The sequence below is a fragment of the Pelecanus crispus genome, chromosome 23, assembly GCF_030463565.1.
Source record: "Pelecanus crispus isolate bPelCri1 chromosome 23, bPelCri1.pri, whole genome shotgun sequence".
NCBI lineage: Eukaryota > Metazoa > Chordata > Aves > Pelecaniformes > Pelecanidae > Pelecanus > Pelecanus crispus.
The window spans coordinates 1,950,501-1,970,901 of record NC_134665.1 but is presented as its reverse complement, the minus strand read 5'-3'; the positions used below and the strand labels follow the sequence as shown (position 1 = coordinate 1,970,901).

The 20,401-nt window shown below is 45.5% G+C and overlaps 1 protein-coding gene across 1 annotated transcript; it reads right to left on the bottom strand.

Annotated features, from left to right (window-relative positions):
- Positions 1–888: 888 nt before the first annotated feature.
- On the bottom strand, positions 889–17,994 carry LOC142595834 (E3 ubiquitin-protein ligase RBBP6-like). The gene is made up of 14 exons (XM_075724679.1): positions 17,829–17,994; positions 14,864–14,963; positions 13,180–13,243; positions 11,962–12,006; positions 9,583–9,671; positions 9,366–9,462; positions 8,381–8,520; positions 7,299–7,468; positions 6,445–6,548; positions 5,810–6,010; positions 5,652–5,730; positions 5,498–5,555; positions 3,687–4,209; positions 889–1,020 (listed from the first exon to the last, which is right to left on the bottom strand). The coding sequence occupies exons 1-14, from the start codon at positions 17,992–17,994 to the stop codon at positions 889–891; spliced, it is 1,968 nt and encodes a 655-aa protein (XP_075580794.1).
- Between the last annotated feature and the right edge of the window lie 2,407 nt (positions 17,995–20,401).

Genomic DNA, 20,401 nt, shown 5'->3' with positions numbered 1-20,401 from the left:
GGGCAGAGCTGTCTCTCTGCAGCGCTGCCCGCTTGCCAGGAGCTGCCTGCGTCCCAGGAGCCCGGCCCAGCTCAGCAGCACAGCACCAGCCCAAGGCAGCCCTTGCTCTGCCCCTCTGGGCTGCCTTGTGTTGTCCCTGGGGCTGCAGGGGAACCTGCTGTGAAACTGCCTGAAGCCATCACTCATGGTCCCTCCCGCAGCTGGAGAGACAGTTCCACCAGTGCGTTTCTCTTACCAGAGAAAGAGTTAGGTCCAAGAATCACCTTTTCTCAACCCATCTTTAGGCAGGACAACAGAGACTGTAACAGGAAGGGGTCTCCTGTACCCCTGCTGAGGGAAGGAATTCAGGTCCTGTTCCGGGTGTTTAGTCCAGGGGCAAGAATGTCTGCCAGAAACCCACAGGAGGGGGGATTCCTCCTGCCTCACTTCAGGTGGGCACAACATGGGCACCTGCATGGGAGCTCCTTGTCTGTGCTCACACGGCAATAATGGAGATGGAGGCCAGGAGGGAGCTGTTCAGGCACAAACACCTGGTGACATTTGGGCTTCAGGAGTTGGCCCCAGACATGTGCAGGTGACTGCAAGCTCTAAGGGAGCAGCTCACAGAGTGTGGTGGTTTAACCCTGGGCAGCAACTAAGCACCACACAGCCGCTCGCTCACTCCCCTGTCCTGGTGATGTGGGGAAAGATTTGGAAGGTTAAAAGTGAGAAGACTCGTGCGTTGAGATAAGAACAGTGTAATAATTGAAATAAATTAAGTAAAATAGTCGTAGTAGTATTAATAATAATAACAACATATAACCCTGTGTACCCGTGCTGCAGCCACATGCCACCCACATGACTGAAAGGGTCTCTCCTCTTTGCTCGCCAGCTCGTCCAGCTTCAAGTTCACTCGCGAATTGCACACACACAGCGCTCCAGCAGTACCTGGCCCTGGACACTCGGTGTTTCCAGCTGCTGGGTCCCCATGCCCTGTGCTCCCTTCTGCCACTGGTAGCAGCCAGGCCTCTGCACCCACCCCTGCACCGGGTACACAGAGTGGGGCCACGCACAAAAGGATTTGGAATCGCCCTCCAAAAGAAGGTCGGACGGGCTGTGGGGATTAGGTGCAGGGCTCAGTCAAACCAGCAAACCAAGCAGCAGCTGGATCCTTGATCCCCCCTTCTCTCCGTTTTCCATGCTTGTACATCCCCTCAGCTTCCTTGGCTCCTGCCTTTCTGCGCCCGTGCCCCCTCCCAAACAAGGCACCTACCCCTGCTTATTTTTCCCCCTTCCTCCCACGTTTGCCACACCTGGGAACAGATGTGGTGTTTCAGGTGCTGTTAGCTAGGTCTTCTTGGACTTCCATGCCATTACTGATGGGGTTTCCCGGGTACTGCTGTCCCTGCCAGATTCCTCTCCCCAAAATGACCCCAACTCTTCCTTCAATTTTCTGTCAAGTGTGGCCACCTCTCACATCCATCCCCCTTAACCACCTGCAAAATCTGGGGCTGCAACAGCAGAGTATCCACAGGAGACAAGCTGTCTGCTCTAAGGCCGCCTTCTGTCTGCTCTGAGCAGACACTGGGCACCACCTTCAGGTCCATTCCAAAATCCAAAGCAGCCTTGAGCCAGTTGGTTTGGGGCCCAGCTCTGGTGCCCATGAAGCCATGCTACGCCTCAAGGGCCCTGAGAGCAGCTCTTCCACTTTCAGGCAGAGCCTGCCCTGCCATCCTAGGGACCAGGCTGCACTCGGCTGGGTGCCTCAGCTCTATCCCCACAAGCCAGGGTGGCAGCAGGAAGCTCCCGCACCTTGCACGCCCTTTGAGGCTGCCATTCTTCAAGCCACTGCTCTCTGCCCTCCAGGGACCCAGCCCTGCTCAGCAAATGCAACGCACGTGCCTGGCTCCCGCTTTTCTCCCGGGACTGCCCTGCACTCCAGCATGTGAGCAGCTGTAGCTGACACCCGGCTGCCCCACCAAGTCTCACTGATACCAATGATATCCTAGCGCTGGGAACGGACCCAGGCTTCCAGTTCAGCTTGGTTGTTTCTCACACTGCCTGCCCTGGGGTACAAGCATTTCAGATATGCTCCTGAGCCCTCCCTGCTCCCAGGAGCAGGGTAAATGTTTCCATCCTCAGGCGATGTATGCAACTTGGATACAACCCAAAGATAATAATGCAGAAGAATTGGGAAAAAAAAAAAACAGAAGAAGAAAAGACAAACCCCAAAACCCAGAACTGACAGTGAATGTATTAACTCCCACTTCCAACAGAAGACTAAACAGAAACGAACACAGAGCAAGTGGGAAAGGGGACAGAAAATAGCAGGAAAAGGCTAATCTCACTGCTGCAGTGCTGCATGTAAATTCCAGTGGTTTCCTAAAACCCAATGGCTTGGCTAAACTCAAAGTTCACAGATCACAGCTGTGCTTGACCGCACTAAAACAATGGGCATGACTCTGCATTTCTTCAGCCTTTAAGGACAAACACCAACAAGAGATCCCTGCACTTACTGAAATAGTCATACTAAACCAAAAAGGATCCACTTGCTTGCTTTGGCTGCAGGAACAGCAGGACAGTAGCACAAATTTGCAAGTGTAGAATGACAGCGAACATAAGGATAAGACAATGAAGAAATACACAAAGCATAAGATTTTGTGCGTCTTCTTTTCAAAAAAGTCTCACTCATTTTAGTTTTGCTGCTTTACTGTGCAACAAGAATTGGCAAGCTTTCCAGTGATTTATTCCTGCCACACACAGATCCAGGTTCTGCTTTGAAATTCATACAGGGATATGCGTATGAAAAAAAAAAGAAACCAAACCAAAACCAAGACCAAACCCCCTCTCTGTAGACCAAGGCCTGAGGTAGCTTTAAGAATGCAGCTCATTGTGCCTCCAAGACCAGAAGCACCTGAGGCTGCAGAGCTTTTACAGGGGGAGGGAGAGAGGACTTGTGAAGAGAGATGCAAGGCTTCCACCCTGCTGACAGCCACCCACAGCCCAAATCAGGGACAGTCAGAGCAAACAAGAAGGGAATGGGTTTGCTTTCTCTTTCATTTACTTGAATTCCTTCTAACCAACTCTAAGTCTTCCCTCCCACTCCAGGATTTTTCCTTTGGTTTAATTTTTTTTTTTTGGAGACTTCTCTGTTCCCTTATGGTAAGATGATACTTAGAAATGTAATACAGACATGCCAGGGAATAGACGAGGCTAAAAGAATCTTAACTTTATTTATGAACATGAGATTTGTGTTTATACACATGCTAGTAAACAAAGAGAAAAATAGCCATGCAATTGTCCATGTTCCAGAATGGCTTCTGCAACGCCCCCGTTCCCCCCCACCCCCTGCCTCCAAAAGGTACTCCCCTTCTACCTTCCCAAAGTGGAAACTACTCTTTACAGGAAAATATCAAAATATTCTCAGCCTTTTAAGATGAAAACGTTTCAACACTCTTGGCCTTTGGCTACTCCTTCTTTGCTTTTTTTACAGGAGGTTCCAATTGAGCAGATTTTTCAAGACTGGTGTCCATCTTCTGGGAAGCTTTAGATGCTTTTGTTATATTGTTGTTCTTTGGAGGAAAAGCCACTTCTACTTTCTGCTTTGCCTTTTCAATTTTTGCTTTTGGCTTATCCTTCTCTCTTTTCTCCTTTTCAGACCCCGGTTTGAAAGCGCTATAATCTGCTGGTCTAGGCTCATCTCTTACAGGGGTGGCATCGTCTCTGCTTGGGAGCATGAACAGAGCGCCCCTTGTAACAGAACAGCCCTTGTAAAACTTTTCATACCATTCTCGATAGTTCCTTTCCCATGCGCTGTATCTTTCCTGCTCAAAAGGATCTCTGACGTCAGCAGATCTGCCATAGTGAACCTTCATGTCATAGGGTGGAACTTGTGTGTGTCTGTTAAAAGGCTGCCTTTCTTCCTCCCCTTGAGGTATAGTCTGTTTCATGGGACACTGGCCTCTAAATACTGGTGATCTTGGCCGTGATTTGGATCTTCTGTATGGGGGTGACCTTGACCTTGACTGGTGATAACCATGTGCCCTTGACCTAGACCGAGAGTTACGGCTCTTCCCTTTGCCTCTTCTTCGATTCGGCGGCGACTGCGAGTAGGAGTGAGAATGGGAACGACCAAATCTTCGAGAGTAGGAATGGGAAGAACCAGCTCTTGACTTGGAATAGGTATATGACCTTCTAGAGTAAGATGAAGCATTACGGGGAGACTTGGACCTTAAAAAAGCACAACACAAAAAAAAAATACTGAAGGTAATTCAAAACAGTCACTCTCACCAATTTTTTTTGTCCCAATTTTGTGTTTGTTTTTTTTTTTTTTTTCCCATATGCTTATGGCAAAGCTGCTTTCAGCTGCTGACATGATGCTACTGCAAAGTCAAGAGCTTGATAAGAGTTTCTGCTTACAAGGCAGAACAGCTGCTGCTTTGCTGGTGTGAAAACATCCAGGAAGGGTAACTCTATTTCCACTCACTCCTATCTCATGAACTACCACAGCTGTTGATTGATTTCAGGTGGTGTATACTGGCACGGGAAGCGGCACATTTTTCACTCCTCCACGACTACATGCAGTGCAATCTTTTTTTTGCAGTAAGATGCAAAAAGAGCAAATCTCAACAGCTCCCATGCAGTACCAAACATCAAGAAAACATGATTTAGCCTCAAGAGAGCTCAATTTTAAAATGCCAGCTGAGTCTACTTAACTTCACTCCTTATTTGGCAAGTTGTACAGGATGCAAAATACTTGTACTGCAATCCTACCTACAGGACTATTTCATCAGCACTTCTAGCCAGATGTCCTAGCAACATTTGGCACCTACCTCTAGCTCTAACCAAGGACAGTGACTGCATTTCAAGACAAGTCAAATCTAAAAGCTTCTGAACTCAGCCGCTAGCAATGTCACTCAATGCCATTACAAATATGTACCAAAAGGAAGGACTCACTTGGCACTGCAATAATAGATAAAACAGACTCCTCCCTCTCCAACTGAGAGAAAGCATCCTGGCTATTTGAGATGGCTGAATTGAAAGAAATTCAACGTTGTCATAAAATAACAGCGTTGACTTTTCCAACAATTTGCTCCATCAGTATCATCTAAGTTATTTAAAAAAGAATGTTGGAGGCTGTTTACTATTGGGAAATCAATTTCTTCAGCCGTATTCAGGCAGTGATCAAAAGGGTGGCTTTCTATTTGATCCTTTAATTATATTTAAGTTTTATAGGTAATTATGGTTTCCTCAAAAAAGCATTCATTTTTCAGAGTCCTCTTTTCCATCCTCTACTGGAGATTTGTTTTCAATAACCTTACTGCAAGCCCAGATCCCCTTTGTTAAAGCCCCAACTCAAATTAAACCATTTCAAAATTAATTACCATGTGTATTCTCCCTCCACTGCTATCTATGCATATTCACTTCATTAGAAATCAGCTGTTGTATAAGTTATGTGTTACGGCCTCGTTTAGCAGGTTACAAGTAGGCATCTATTGAATTTCTGTAGAATACTCACAGTTCCCAGCCTGCTCTGCCACCTGCTGAGCGAATTGGTCTGGCTCTCACTGGATGACCTACTGGAGTGGGGAGGCAAAAAAGAAAAAAAAAATCCCATTCAGCTGGTCTGAAGATAATTCTTTTCAGGAAATCCTGAAGTTCTAGTTACTTACCAGCTGTGGGTATTGGTTGTCCTTGGGGGCCCACAACACTTGCTAATGCTGGCTGTCTTTGAACAGGAATCTGGTAGCCCTTGTGAATAAATGCAAACAGTTGGAAAATAAGCTCTATGAAAAGTAAGAATCAGCACATAGGCTGAAATAAAACTTACCTTCTCTTCCAACAGACTGCTGATTGACAGAGGGGAAGGTTTAGACAGTTGAGCGGCACTCACCAGAGCAGCAGGAGGGGTGACGGGCAGGAGTGGTGGTGGTGGTGGTGGTGGTGGTGGTGGCTGCTGCTGCTGTTGCTGCTGAATTTGTGTATGGAGCCTTTTTGTGTAGCCAGTTCCATTTTTGAAGTTGTTCACAGCCTAGAGGCAGAAAAACATTGACAAAAAGGTAATATGGAACTTCAGGAGATACACCAACAAAAGCCTCCGCAGAGTAAAATTGCTTTTGTGTTCTTATAAATGCTATCAACCGTAAAATAAATCGCCATACAGATATATGAACACATCCCATTAGACACTGATATTAATGACTGGTGACTCAGAGTATCTGTATTTAAAGTCCTTCAGTGTTAACACCAAATCTGAAAGCGAGGCAATCATCTTAAACAAAAGTGTGACCTGAATGTGCCAGGCTGTAAGCTTCTGTAACAACAGATCATGGATTTCAAAAGTAAATTTGGCCTTGTTCCATTTAGCCTTGCTTAAAGGAGATGTAAATTAGTATTTGCTTCCCTTTCACCTTTTCACAAACAGACTTGTCTTACAAACAGTTTACGTAAAAGGCATCATGGCACCTGGCGTAGGAACTTGTTGGCAATTAAAGAATCAGGCGAAACGTCTGTCTGGTGGCACGTTGGGCAGGTATGCTCCTCAGATTCCAGCAACGCTGTTCTAATGCCTGTGAATAATTAGAACCATCAAAACAGGTTTTAGCCAAAGTGAGGACATTTGTTGGCTTCTAATCAATTCTCAAAACACGTCTATGATTAATGGGTGAATGTGGTCTGGAATTGAGAGCATGAAGCTATAAAAGTTCAATAGTGTCACAAATGTCTCGTATGCAGCACACAACCGTACAGGTTTGATATTTCACTACTGTCACACCTGAAGATGTAGAGTAGGCTGTGTCCTGATGTTCCTACGAGTCTTTTTTCCACTGTCTAGTACAGCGAGAAGTCACCAACCTCCAGGTTAATGAATAAAACACGTCTCAAAAAACCATTAGTAGGTTTGAGTTCTGAAGGTTTTAACCAGCTCTCCCGTGGAGAAGAACGTGGATTAAATGCCTGACTCTCCCTTTGTTGCAGAGCATAGTCAGGCACCAGAGCTGGCTGTATAATTTTGTATGAGGGAAAGGGCTGTGGACAAACTAAATGCATTCCATATCCAATACTGTAATCACCTGCACAGTGATGCACTCTTCTCATACTCATCCTTTCCCATGTAAAGAGGACTTAACCAGATACATGAAAAGGGGAAACAGCTTTCTGCATTTTTTTTCCTTTATACGAGAAGAGTCCTTTCTTGTTCAGGGTATACTGAAGTATTAAGTAGAAGTGGTAATAAAGCAATTCTGTTATCTCCTATTTCTGCTTTCCGAAGATCACATGTGATGTTTTGAATGAACAGACAGGGCAGTAACACTTACATTCGTCACAGTAACTGTTCCCACAGCAGGGAATAACAGCTGCATCTGTCATGAGATCTTTACAGATGAGACACAACAACTCCTCTGGAATAGGATCAGCTGAGGAGGAGGAGGACGGCTCCGCTGGTAGGAAGGGAGGCTTTTCCTTCTTGCCTCTAGCATAAGCTTCCCTGGAGGCAGGGTGGGGAAGGAAAAAGGAAAGACTTAAAGATGGCTAAAGGAAAACTTTTCCAAACTTTGGATTTTATCAAAGGAAGAGAATAGATGGAATCCTTCTCATACACCATTAGCCTTCTAACATGTAGGCATTTCGTTTGAACTACTTTTCTGTAGCCACAGCACTAAAAGAGGGAGGGGGCAAGAATTTTCCTTCTGCAGAACTCTCCCATTCATTGGATCAACTCCGAAACCAGCTCAGACTGGAAAAATAATTCCTTGACACCTAGAAATAAGGTGAAATGAATCCCACCTCTCCTTTGCCAGAGGGTAAGTGTAAATTGCAGGCTCAGGGTAAAGTTAGTCTCTGAGTAATTACGTTTGATTAATGGAGGAAGTCTGTGTTACAGCTTCTACAAAAGGAGATCCATGACAGAAAAACACAAGTGCTACCAAGTGCATTTGAAAACAGCCACTCTTGTCAGCACACAGTAGTCTTTTCTTAGTTTATAGCCACAGGAAAACTTCAGTCTGTTTCACACATGGGATTGGATAAAAGTCAGGGGGGCAGGAAAGCTCAGTCCAACAGCTCTTTGTTACATTTTGCAGGAAGCCTTTGAAGCATAACCCAGAAGCAAAATGAGCGTTCACAGAGACCGACTCCGCTGTAAACACTACTGAAACGTTTTGCAGAAATACACATTCTTAGCATACCACAAGTTTCACCAACTTGCAGGGGCAGGAACAGAAGGACCGCCCTATTTTAATGGTAGAAAGTATCACAGATTTTAAGGTTAAGCTACAATGACAATGCTTCCTCTCCCGTTATTCCAGATGTTGGCCAACTTGGTTGCATTGCCACTCGGACGTTTACACATCGTTTCTCTCCTTCCCTTTGTGGTCAGTCCAATTAATTCCCTACTTACGCATTAATAGCTGGTATTGCATATTTTCCACTTTTCGTCAGCATAGCACCCTTGGTGTTGGGATCTTTCACCTCCACCATGAAACTCATGGGAATTCCTGTGCTCTTTTTAATTCTGGGAACAGACTCAAATTGTTTGTCCTGTTAAGGAAAGAAACGCAGACATATCTCAGCTCAAGACCCACACTTCAAATGACATTTCAAGGACTATTTGAAGCAGCAAAAGCCTTTAGTGCTCTCCTTGTACCCAGCGTAAGGGTTGCTCAACTAAAATACTTCTTTTCCTAAAAGAACAAAGCCAGGACGTTCAAAAGGCTTGAGCAGCGTTTTGAACTCATCCAACATTCTTTGGCTTAACTTCAGGTTCCTGAAGGGGGAAATATCCCTGCGCTCGCCATCCACTCGGAGAAGAGACACAAACCCGCTCCTCCTCCCCAGCGCAATTCAGCGCGAGAGCTCAGTTCGCTGCTCTGAATCACTCGCTGGGGAAACTTGTGTTCACCATCTCTAGATGAAGGCTGAATTCAGACCTCATGCATATGCATTCAGTGACGAACGTTCAATGGCATGAATACTCAACCAGAGGCTTGTGTACCTAAAACACGCACATAGTCACAAGATGGGGTCAACAGAAACATCTTGGGTTTAGACGGAATCCTGAAAGCTGTCTACAACCAGTCATTAAAAAGAGCTAAAACCAGAAACATTTCCAGTGATATTGAAATATACAAAAATGTGCGTGAAAGTCCACAGAGAAAGGTCTATGGACATATTTAATGTCTATGGCCTGGAAAAAAGACATTTTTGCATTTGTAATTGCAGGTTTCCCTGGGAGTTTGAAGGGCTTTGCAACATTGCCAGGTAACCTCTGTGTTTCACCCCAAGAGAAACAACTCTTAATAGGAGCGTTTCTGTATTTGTTCCGTGACTGCCAAGGTAAAAACAATGACAAACTACCGAACACCAGCAGTCCCCCACAATCTTACCCCATGTGTTGGGCAGTTCTTCCTATAGTGGCCAGGTTTTCCACAACGGAAGCAAGTGTAAGATGGTGGAGGTGGACCCAAGGCTTTCTTCAGGTAACTGAAAGATTTTGGGGAAAAAAAGAAAAAGGTATGCAAAGGTGTCTCTCTTGTTCCAACAAGCATCCTTTCAGCTTTTCCATCATCTTCAAAGAACAGATCTGACATCAGCAACACTCACTTGGATGGATCATATTCCTGGCAAGACTGTATCATCATCGCTGTTATTTTATCTTCCTCGGAAGCATCGGCTTCAGCCAGATTGGCAGTCTGTTTAACAGGTCAGGATTTGACACACGCATGAGAAACACAGTGAAGCCCCCACGGCCAAAGACCACAGCACTCACCCAGTCCCGTCAAGAGCAGCACAACGCCAGCTGAGGCTGCACCAAAACAGCTACTCATATAAAACAGAGTTGTGCTGAAGATGTTCTGGGGAGTCCTTATGCCCTTACGTGGGGGTTGGGTGCCCGTTAACCTGCTTGACAAGAGCATTCCTGGGCACCCAAAACCTTAGGCTCTGTCTGCACCTTACATAAAGGCTTGTGGAACCAGTCCCACTTTCTTCCACGTGGACTCAAGCTCTGCGTAGAAACAATTACACTGTCCAGTATTTTTGAACTGATATTAAGCTCCAGACTATGTGAAGGAGAAGATCTCCGCTGTACATTTAACTGAGAAAGATGTATGCCACTATCATGATTTACCTTTTGCAGCATTAAAAGGACACTCAACTTAGCAGTCAGGGAAGTTGGTTTCTGCTTGCTGAAACTGAGCTTCGGACACAGAAGCATGAAAAGGAATCAAGATTTTTAGAATCCCTCAGCAAGACAAAGGATTCTTTTCAGTAGAAATGTCACCATCATGTGCTGTAGGCAGTCCAAACTGCATGTTCCCCCCTACTAACTTCTTCATAAACCTTACGCACAACGAGATCATCAAATTCTTGAAGCCAGCTGCTTTTGTTTAACCAGTATTTGGTCAGATTTTTTTATTGCACACTAGTCCAGACATAAGCAGGGACGAAGGGAGGGACTGTAAATGACTTGGACCTTCAAGCACCTATCTTTCAGATCAACAGCGCATGTTTTTGCTTTTAGATGCATTCATTCACAAAAGCAACCATCTAGTTTCAGTATTTTATTAAATGGTTGTTTCATATAGACAGTTTTTTTCTCAACTGTAACATCATTCACATCAACATCTGTCAAGTCATTCATATAGACAGTTTTTGCTCAACTGTAACATCATCCACATCAACATCTATGAAGTCACTGCCATTAACATTTACAGACAACTTTACAGATACTTGACTAGTTTGTTTGAACCCAAACGGTTTACAGAACACTTCCAAAACACAAAAAACACATCCTAGGAATAGACCAAAACTCAAACAGGGCATTTAATACATAGGAATAACAAACCGGAAAACTTTTTACAACACATTGCCTCCATGCTAAGGCAGTCTGCACTCAGGAGGTCAGAGCAAGTAACAGTTCTGAGCTGCTTTATGTTATGTTCCTGTATTTTTCTTTAAATGTTCTCAAAAGCTGAAATGTCTACACCACTTGGACAGTTTTTCACATTTCACAGGAAAACTTCACATGAGTTTACAGAATCAAGGACACATTTAGGCACAGCACTAATGGAGTCCAATTTCTTCTGGTGGATACCTTCCAAACTAATATTTTTTTCTCTTTCTTGGAAATGAACTCCAGCCTTTATTTTCAGAAGAAAGAAGCAGCTCCTCTGCACTAGGCCCGGCCTTCTCTCATCTTTGTCACTCGAAAGACCACTCATTCCATTGGCTAGCACTACGCCTTTGCACAAAGTGCAATCACCAGGCAAAGCTACACATTGTTGAGCACAGAACGCAAGCAGTTCCACAGCAAAACACGGCATTGCAACAGTTTCAGAAGGTCCCATCTGCTAATATGCCACACATACACATTGGCATATTCCTATAAACAGTCAGGTACATTTACACAATTGACAGCCTGCGCTCAAACAAATTAGATTGTGCTGTCCACTGTAGATGTACTACGATGTATGAAACTCTGCAGCATTCACAGAACGGAACTATAACTATCGTGACTAGAAATTCAGAAATAGCCACGCAATCGTCCATGTTCCAGAAACGCTTCTCGTTTGGGTGTTGCAACCCGCCCTGAAATGTCCATAACTTACAGACCATATAATTCTTCTCTGAAAGTTGTGTTAGTTTCCAACACAAAATGAATGAAACGTATGAAAAACGGTAAACAGCTTCTGCAGTGCTGCTTCTTTGCGTCTTGAAGGTGAGTAATACAGCAACATTACGTTGAAGCTGATAAGGTACTCCCCTTCTATCTTTCCAGACTGGCAACTACTCTTTACAGGACAGTATCAAAATACGCATATATTTTACAGTTAAAATAAATACTTTTAAATTAGTAAAATCTAAATTAAAGTTCTGTTCACATTACAAGAGTTATCCAGCTATAGATCACAGTATAAGATTTTAAAATACAAGCAAACACTTTTGGTTTTAAGCATTTGACAAGAATAGATCTAGATATACCTTAACAAGCTGGGCCAGAGAAATAGATCCAGAAGAGTCATCGATCTGTGCACAAAACATTAAACACATATTCAAGTTCTACAATCAAAACACAGCAATAGTTCATCTCTACTGCAGTCTGAAAGGCTGCACCATATCCTCTGAGTGTCACTGAAAGAGGCATTTCCAACCCAGTGTAATCTGTATTTGTTCAAAAAAGCGTCCAAACCTGTGACAGCTCCAGAGTGCCTCTGTGGTTAATGAGAAGAAACCAAACTCACCAAACCCGCCTGAGATCAACTTACTGCTCCAGACTATCTCAGAGAGGGACCCTTGTCAAATGCTCACAACTGCTTAAGAGTCACAGGGGTAAGGAAGCTGCCAATTTTCAGCTAAAAAGGGATTTATGAGAATAAATTGCAACCACACTCCTCCCTCCCAGCTCCCTACGGAAGGGCTTGCAGGAATGAAGTCCTCAGGCCACTGGTTCGTAATGGACTGCTGTGTTTGTTGAGAACTAAGACTGGAGGGCACTTTTTCCACAAGGAAAAAGGGGAACTCCTCGCTTGTTCCTTTTCCAGTATACTCAATTCTATTACGCCACAAGCAGCAGTGAAGCTCACACCAGTAAAACCTTAGCAGAAAGACACTCGAATCACTGCTTATTATGCCTGAAGTTGTTCAAAAGCGTAGAATAACATTTCACAATGTAAACTGAACAGCTCTCCTCAAGGGGTCACTAACTGGATCAGAAGAGAGATTAAAAGCCTTCTGTGGAAAACGCTCTTGTCCTTTAGTGCCTAACGCAGTGGAAGAATTCAAGGCAGCAGTTTTAGCAGACTCTGGGAAAATGCAGAAAATGATTCCTCACTCCAGTTCATCGTTCCTTCTCTATATGTTTAGCATCATATGGTGGTACACTAAAGACAGGCTTAACCTCTGGGAAATTGAAGCAGCATCCAACCCTGAAGTCACCCAGCTCCAAAAGCAAACTGCAGGCAGAGGTTAAGACAAATGACAGGGATTTCACCCACAAATGCACCAGGCTCTAGCCTTGTGCCAAAATTTAAAAAAATACTTAATTTTGTTTGAGAAGGAACCATCACTACAGGAAACTTATTTTCAGTGTACTTTGTAAAGTATTCAGTGACTTACTGTTTGGAAAATTAATACAAAGCTACATTGTTTACAATTAAGCGCAGTGTGTAGAATAAAGTGTCAGATTGTGGTTTTACATACTGGTTTTGATGGTCCACTCACTGGCTCCGTTCGACTTCTGGAAGAGAAATGGAGGTGATCAGAACTTAAAATAGAGCCCGTACCTCCTGAAGATGAGGAAGTACAAGGAAAGGCTTGAGATCACCACACAGGGGTTTCTTTGTACATTCTCCTTCAAGAACAAACTGCAAGGCGAGTAACACATTTTCAAGGCCTCTCCACCATTACAGCATGCATTCATCATTCCCAAACATTAACCACCCTACCAGCAGTTTCTGCAATGTTTCCAGCTGGAGGAATCAAAAGCTAATCTGCACGGCTAATTTTCAACGTTACAACAGCAGTGCCATTCTTTCCTTGTCCCCACACACAGGGATTTAGTTGAGCTTTGATGCCAGCAGCATCTGTCCTCTCACTTTAGGGCAGCATTACAATACCAGGAGAGGGTGCCACCCAACCAGAAACGGAGGATGCATTCACAAGGCAGCACTGAGCATCCATCCTTCAATTAACCCCCAAAACAAGGCCACGTTTATAAGCACAACGCCGTGGCGTCCAGAATTACTCAGTAGTGCCTGAAAGCACTGCAACAACTGCTGCAGTAATGTGCCCACAAATTCAGGGTTTTTTTGCTTGCAAGTGCTTCACGGGCACCAGGATGCTGCTGTACTGTCTGTTCGAGACACACTGTAACTCATCAGTATACTTTATTTATGGGGAACCCACATCAGAAGGACATGGCAAAACCACAAGCTAATAACACCTACTAACTGTGGTGGAGAGGCCTATCTTTAAGAAGGCTGGAAAACGTGACCATTCAAACAGTGCTAATGCAGCTGATACACAACTGGACTGTGTGAATACAGAAATGACAGCAATGATGCTGTAGGCAGGATGGCATTTGAGTGGCTGTCATTTTAATCAATACGCCCAGTTCTCTGTCCTCCATAAATCTTGGGAATACAGAACTAAAACCTGGAGCACAGATATCAGCTTAGGGTAAAAACAGATGTAGAAAGAGAACTAGCAACAGTTGGCAACGTGCTAAACTGCTTCCTGCGTTTCAGGTTTGGAAAGGATTAACTATTCCTTCATTGTACTCGCTCAAAAGGCAATACACTTTGGGATATTGTTCTTTTTCTCTTGCCTGAAACGGATGCTGTCTTTAGGAAACTGATACAAATCCCTTATGAATGGAACTTCTTGTTTGCATGGTTTGCCAGCTGGACACCCTCGCTCTTTCCTCTACAGCTAGGATGCAAAACCCCCAGACCTGGGGCATAAGAATACCTGCCATATCCCACCCTCCCTCCCCCAAAGGCAAGAAAGAGTCAAACCCCAACAATCAGACTCTTCTGAGATGGGAACAAATTCTGAGTTCACACTACTACTTCACTATAAAAGCAATAGAAGCAAGAAGATTTAATAATGACCACTCAGGTAGAGGAAACAGCACCTACAACTTGGGTCTCAGAAAAATCAAGCCCAAGAGAATCATCTTAAAAGTCACCATTGCTGCAGTTCAAACCCCATGTCCCAGTCGACTTTGGGACAGATACATTACAATCTACCTCATGACAACCAAAATTAACAGCACCTTTAACAACAAAGATGCAATCGGAATGCCTCTGTAAACTAATATCCACAAAACCAGCTAACACACTGAAAGCCCTAACAAAGGGTACAATGCTGTATGGATACTTACACAACATAGGTTTTGCTGGTGCCTTTGACTCCTCCAGCAGGGATTCTTCGAACGATCACTGATGAGTTCTTTGGAATCAGCGCATTAGCATCTGTGTATTCTGAAAACAACACAAATACAGAACAAAACAGTATTCAGTTTGTAAGAATGTCTATTACTATGTAATGACATAGCACTTCAGGCAATCCCTTCACAGGGATGAAAGCAAAGCTTTCTATGTAACACTGCGCTTTTATCGTCTCAACACACTAATGGGACATTCCTAGAAGTCTTCACGTTTGGTAATCACACACAAGCAGCAAAATCTTTTCCATTCATTTAAAACAGTTTGAATGCCAGCAGCACACTGGTCTCCAAGGTCACTCAGGACTGACAGAACACAGAAGACAGCCTGCCATCTGCACTAAGACCAGGTCAGGTCCCAGCTGGGGCTTGCTGTTTGGTTGTTGGTTTGTTGTCTCTTGCCTGAGAAGCACAATAGCACATGCTCCAAGGGGTTGGAGTCAGAATGTTACAGGGCAGGAAAGAGCACTCAGGAATCCTGAGCTCTGCAGTTCACAGTTCTTCCACAACATTGTGAGAACATCTATTCTAAAAGACAGGTGAAGAAGTTCAGATCAAATTAAGAGGAGGCGGCAAGCTGAAATGCATCATTCCTGAGTGCAGGCTTTTTGAAGGGAATTCTGCCTTTATAGAACGCGCCTCTAGAGTAAGCATGGAAGAGGACACCCCTGCCCCCCTGACATTTAAAATAGCTCCCAACCATCCAGTCTGCCTTCCCAGCATCTTAAAAGAGTCCATCATATCATTTTATTCCAGTCTGTCGTGGTTTAGCCCCAGCCAGCAACTAAGCACCACACAGACGCTCGCTCACTCCCCCTACCCCAATGGGATGGGGGAGAGAATCGGAGGAGTAAGAGTGAGAAACACTCCTGGGTTGAGATAAGAACAGTTTAATAATTGAAATAAAATAAAGTAAAATAATAATAACAACAACAATATAATAATAATAATAATAATAATATACAAAGCAAGTGATGCACAATGCAATTGCTCACCACCCAACGACCGATACCCAGACAGTTCCCGAGCAGCGATCGCTGCTCCCCAGCCAACCCCCCCCAGTTTCTATACTGAGCATGACATCATGTGGTATGGTATGGAATAGCTCTTTGGTCAGTTTGGATCAACTATTCTGGCTGTGCCCCCACCCAGTTTCTTGTGTGCCTGGCAGAGCATGGGAAGCTGAAAAGTCCTTGACTAGCATAAGCAGTACTCAGCAACAACTAAAAACATCAGCGTGTTATCAACATTCTTCCCCTATTAAATCCAAAACACAGCACTATGCCTGCTACTAGGACGAAAATTAACTCTATCCCAGCCAAAACCAGGACACAGTCATATTTAAAATCCTGTTTACTTCTAGTGAGTTTAAGCATCTACATCTGATGAATAAAAACTGAAATTCATGGTTATGCATTTCAAGCAAAAATTTGGTATACGTATACATTACACTGAAATGTATTCTCTAGCTTTGCTCTGAAAACCACGGGGGGATTTTTGCATTTTCACATGGAAAACACCCTTAGGAAAGCTTCAGGAAGCACCTGTGTCACTAATAGACCAAGTTTAAAATTTTAGACTCCTTTTACAAAGGTCAAAGGGCAACACAACCGACCTAGAGGAGGATCTGCTCACTGGTGAACAAGAGGGATGCTCTTTAAAGCATGACAGATACTCCTTCTTTAACCTCACCTTTAGGGAACACCACGCTTAACAGAACCTAGGGAAGCAGACACTTTTTCTTCACCGGATTCTGAGTACGGATGAAAACAAAGCAACACACTTTGTAAAACTGGTATGATGTACATTAGAGTAACACTTTACGGTGGAACATCTTTATGAGCATCACTTTTTCTTCTAAAACTTTGCTTTCTGTTCCTCACCTGCTATTTTTTCTCCTGGGGATAAGAATTGGGCTCCATCACATTTAGGACCATCCATCAGTCTGGTTTTAAGGCTCTGTTTGACACAGACCCAACCATTCCAGTAGTGACGCCAGCCAGTTGGCCACTCAGCCTGCTGGCGTGTGTGAAGCTGACAGTACCTTAGCAACCCAAGACAACATTCACAGACCCTTCTGCAGCAAAGCCCTTCAAGCAAAGCAATCATTTTTCAATAGCTCTTGACAATTTCATTCAACAGTAGTAGAATAATTCAAGACTTCTGAAATGGATCTCTACCTACGCGTGCCATGCAATCCAATGGCATCCCTAGGACCCCTAACAGTGTGCTCTTAAGTCTCTTCACAGACATTCTCCTGAACATAGTTTAAATATCTTGTCGTGGTTTAACCCCAGTTGGCAACTAAGCACCACACAGCCGCTCGCTCACCCTCCCCCCACACCCCGTGGGGATGGGGGAGAGAATTGGGGGGGAAAAAAGGTAAAACCCATGGGTTGAGATAACGGCAGTTTAATAGGACAGCAGAGGAAGAGAAATAGTAATACTGCTTCTACTAATGATAAAAGAACATACAAAGCACAAAGTGATGCACAACGCAGTTGCTCACCACCCGACGACCGATGCCCAGCCGGTCCCCGAGCAGCGATCGCTGCCCCCCAGCCATCTCCCCCCACTTTCTATACTGAGCATGACGCCCTATGGTATGGAACAGCCCTCCGGCCAGTTTGGGTCAGCTCTCCCGGCTCTGCCCCCTCACAGCTTCTTCTGCACCTGGCAGAGCATGGGAAGCGGGAAAGTCCTTGACTGCCACAAACACTCCTGAGCAACAACTACAACATCAGTGTGCTATCAACATTATTCTCATGCTAAATCCAAACCACAGCACCACACCAGCTACTAGGGAGAAAACCAACTCTGGCCCAGACAAAACCAGGACACATCTGCAGATAAACAGGCAGCTTTAGGTGCCCAAGGCCCCGCGCCCGCCGCCCCCACGCACCTTCGCTGGTCTGGGCGTTGCTGATCTGCAGGTCGCAGTTGGCCGCCTTCAGCTTCTCGCGGCCCATGATCTGGCGCTTGAGGTCGCACAGGGGGATGTGGAGGCCGCTGAAGGTGACCGTATCATAGCTCAGCTGGGAGGAGAACTTGTAGTGGACGCACGACATGCTCCTCCTCGCAGCCCGGCCGGGCGGCCACACGATGGGGAGAGGCCCCCGCGGCCCCGGCTCCTCCTCCACTCTCTCTCTCACACGCAGCGCTCCCAGGCCCGACCGCTCGCTACGGCCACTCGGGCGCCCGGCCTCAGCGTTCCGCCCAGGGCTTTCCTGGACGACAAGTGCACGGGCTGCCACCAGCGCCTCACCTCACCCAGCGCATTATGACAAAAGGCCCGCGTCATGGGGGCACGGCAGCCCCGCCCTCTTCCTCCTAACCCTGAGCTCTCCCTAAAGGCAATCGCCATTCCTCCACACATTCCTCCAAACCTCCCCATCTACCACATCCACTGAGCGGGCAAGGGAGATTCTCCAGAAGCCCTTACATGAAACCCATTCGAATAAGCCAGCACGCTGGCCATTTCTTCCTGGAGGGAGTTCATCTGGCCCTGCACGCTGCCAGACAACGTGGATGTTCACAGAGAGATTCACTTGCTGTTCTGCAGGAAGCCACAATCAAACTAAAGGTAATGGTACTTGGCTGCCACTACGGGCCTAGAGGATCCTGATGCTCTGAGCCATCTCCTCTGGGTCCCAGCCTTACTGGTTTACCTGAACAGCCCAATCCGGCACATGCTAACCCTTGCACAGGAAATCATTTGCATCATTCAGACTCATTTGAAGATCAGACTGCCCTATTTGCACAAGCACTAGGGCCATATGGGATAGGTGAAGAAAGGGCATTTCAGGATTTACCCTCCATCTGAGGTGAAAAGGGGATTCTAAGTGCATTAATACCTTCCGCACAGGTTAGAACCAGCATCTCTTCTGCCTCTGGAGCTCCCAGCTACTGATAGCTACGGGAAAAAGTGTTACAGCCCGCACGTGGCACTACGTTCCCCCTGTCTGTAACAGCTTTTATCCCATGCTTAGGGGTTGCAAAACTAGAGCGAGCTACTGCAAATGTGTCAAGAGAACTAGAAAAAGCCGTTAATGAAACTGCAGAGATTATTACAGCCCTACAGGAAGAAATCAACTTACCACCACAAATGGTAACACAGAATTCATTAGCCCAAGACCACCTTTTAGCAGCACAGGACAGAGTGCCCAGTGGAATGAGCTCATTTCCCTGCTCTCTCCAACCCACAAACCCTTTAAAACCCCCACTGTCAGCCTGTCGCTTTTCTTATGTTGACACGAGGAAAGGGCATATGGAAAGCTGCTTCTAAACGGGGAATCCCTTCATCTATCACCGACTCCCAGGCACCTGACCAACCGGGTTGTGATGACCCCATCACAGAGAAATAACAGGAGGACAAACAGGAGGAGGAGAACAAGAAGGAAGACAAACAGGATGAACTGATGGATGGCAGGAGGAGGAGGAAGGGGATGAAGGGGATGAGGAACACAGAAAGAGAATGAGAACAAGGAGGAACAAGACACAGAACAGGAGGAGGAGGACAAACATGAGGAGGAGCAAGAGGAGAAGAAGAGGTGGAGGAGGAAGACAAGGAACAGTCAGAAGAGGAACAGGTGGCACCAGGAGCAGGAGGAAGAATAGGAAGAGAAGAAGGAGGAGCAGGAGGAGGAGCAGGAGATAGAGGAACAAGACACAGAACAGGAAGAGGAGGACAAACATGAGAAAGAAGAGGAAAAAAGAGAAGGAAGAGGAGTAGGGTAAGGATGTAGAGGGGCATAAGGAGGAGGAGAATGAAGAGGAATGGGACGATGAGGAGGAAGAAGATGAAGAGAAGGAAGAGGAGGGTGACATACAGGATGAACAGATGAACAGAACAAAGAGGAGGCAGTGGAGGAGGTGGGGGAGAAAGAGAAGGAGGAGGAGAAACAAGAAGAAGATGAGCAAGAGGATGAAAAGGAGAATAAGGACAACTAACAGGAGAAGGAGGATTAGGATGAAGTTGTGGAGAAGTGGGAGGAAGGGGGGGAAGAGGAGGAGGATGAGGACAACTACAGCAACAACAAACAGGAGGACAGAGAGAAGGAGGAAAAGAAGGGTAAAAGGATGACAATGAAGAGGAGTAGGAACAGGAGGTGGAGGAAGACAGTCGGGAGGAGGAAGAGGGGGAGGAGAGGAGGAAGTACTGCGAGCTAAATGTTGCAAGGCACACATACAGCAACGTACAATGAGAAATTACAAATAAACGTACTTGGTAACAAGTCCCCACGGTCACCTTTGTTCCCTTTCCCTTCCAGGTGACACCAGCCAAGCCCCAGGCACCTGCAGCCATTCGCTGTACACAGCTCCCCTGATGCTGGATATCTGATACACGTTTCATAAAACAACGTACCCCCAGAGATTTTGGCTGTTCACCTGGAGCTGGGGGGAAGGTGTGTGTGTGGGTGAGGATGATCTGCTTTATCCCTTTAATTTTTATGCCTCAGCAAAAACACTGCAACA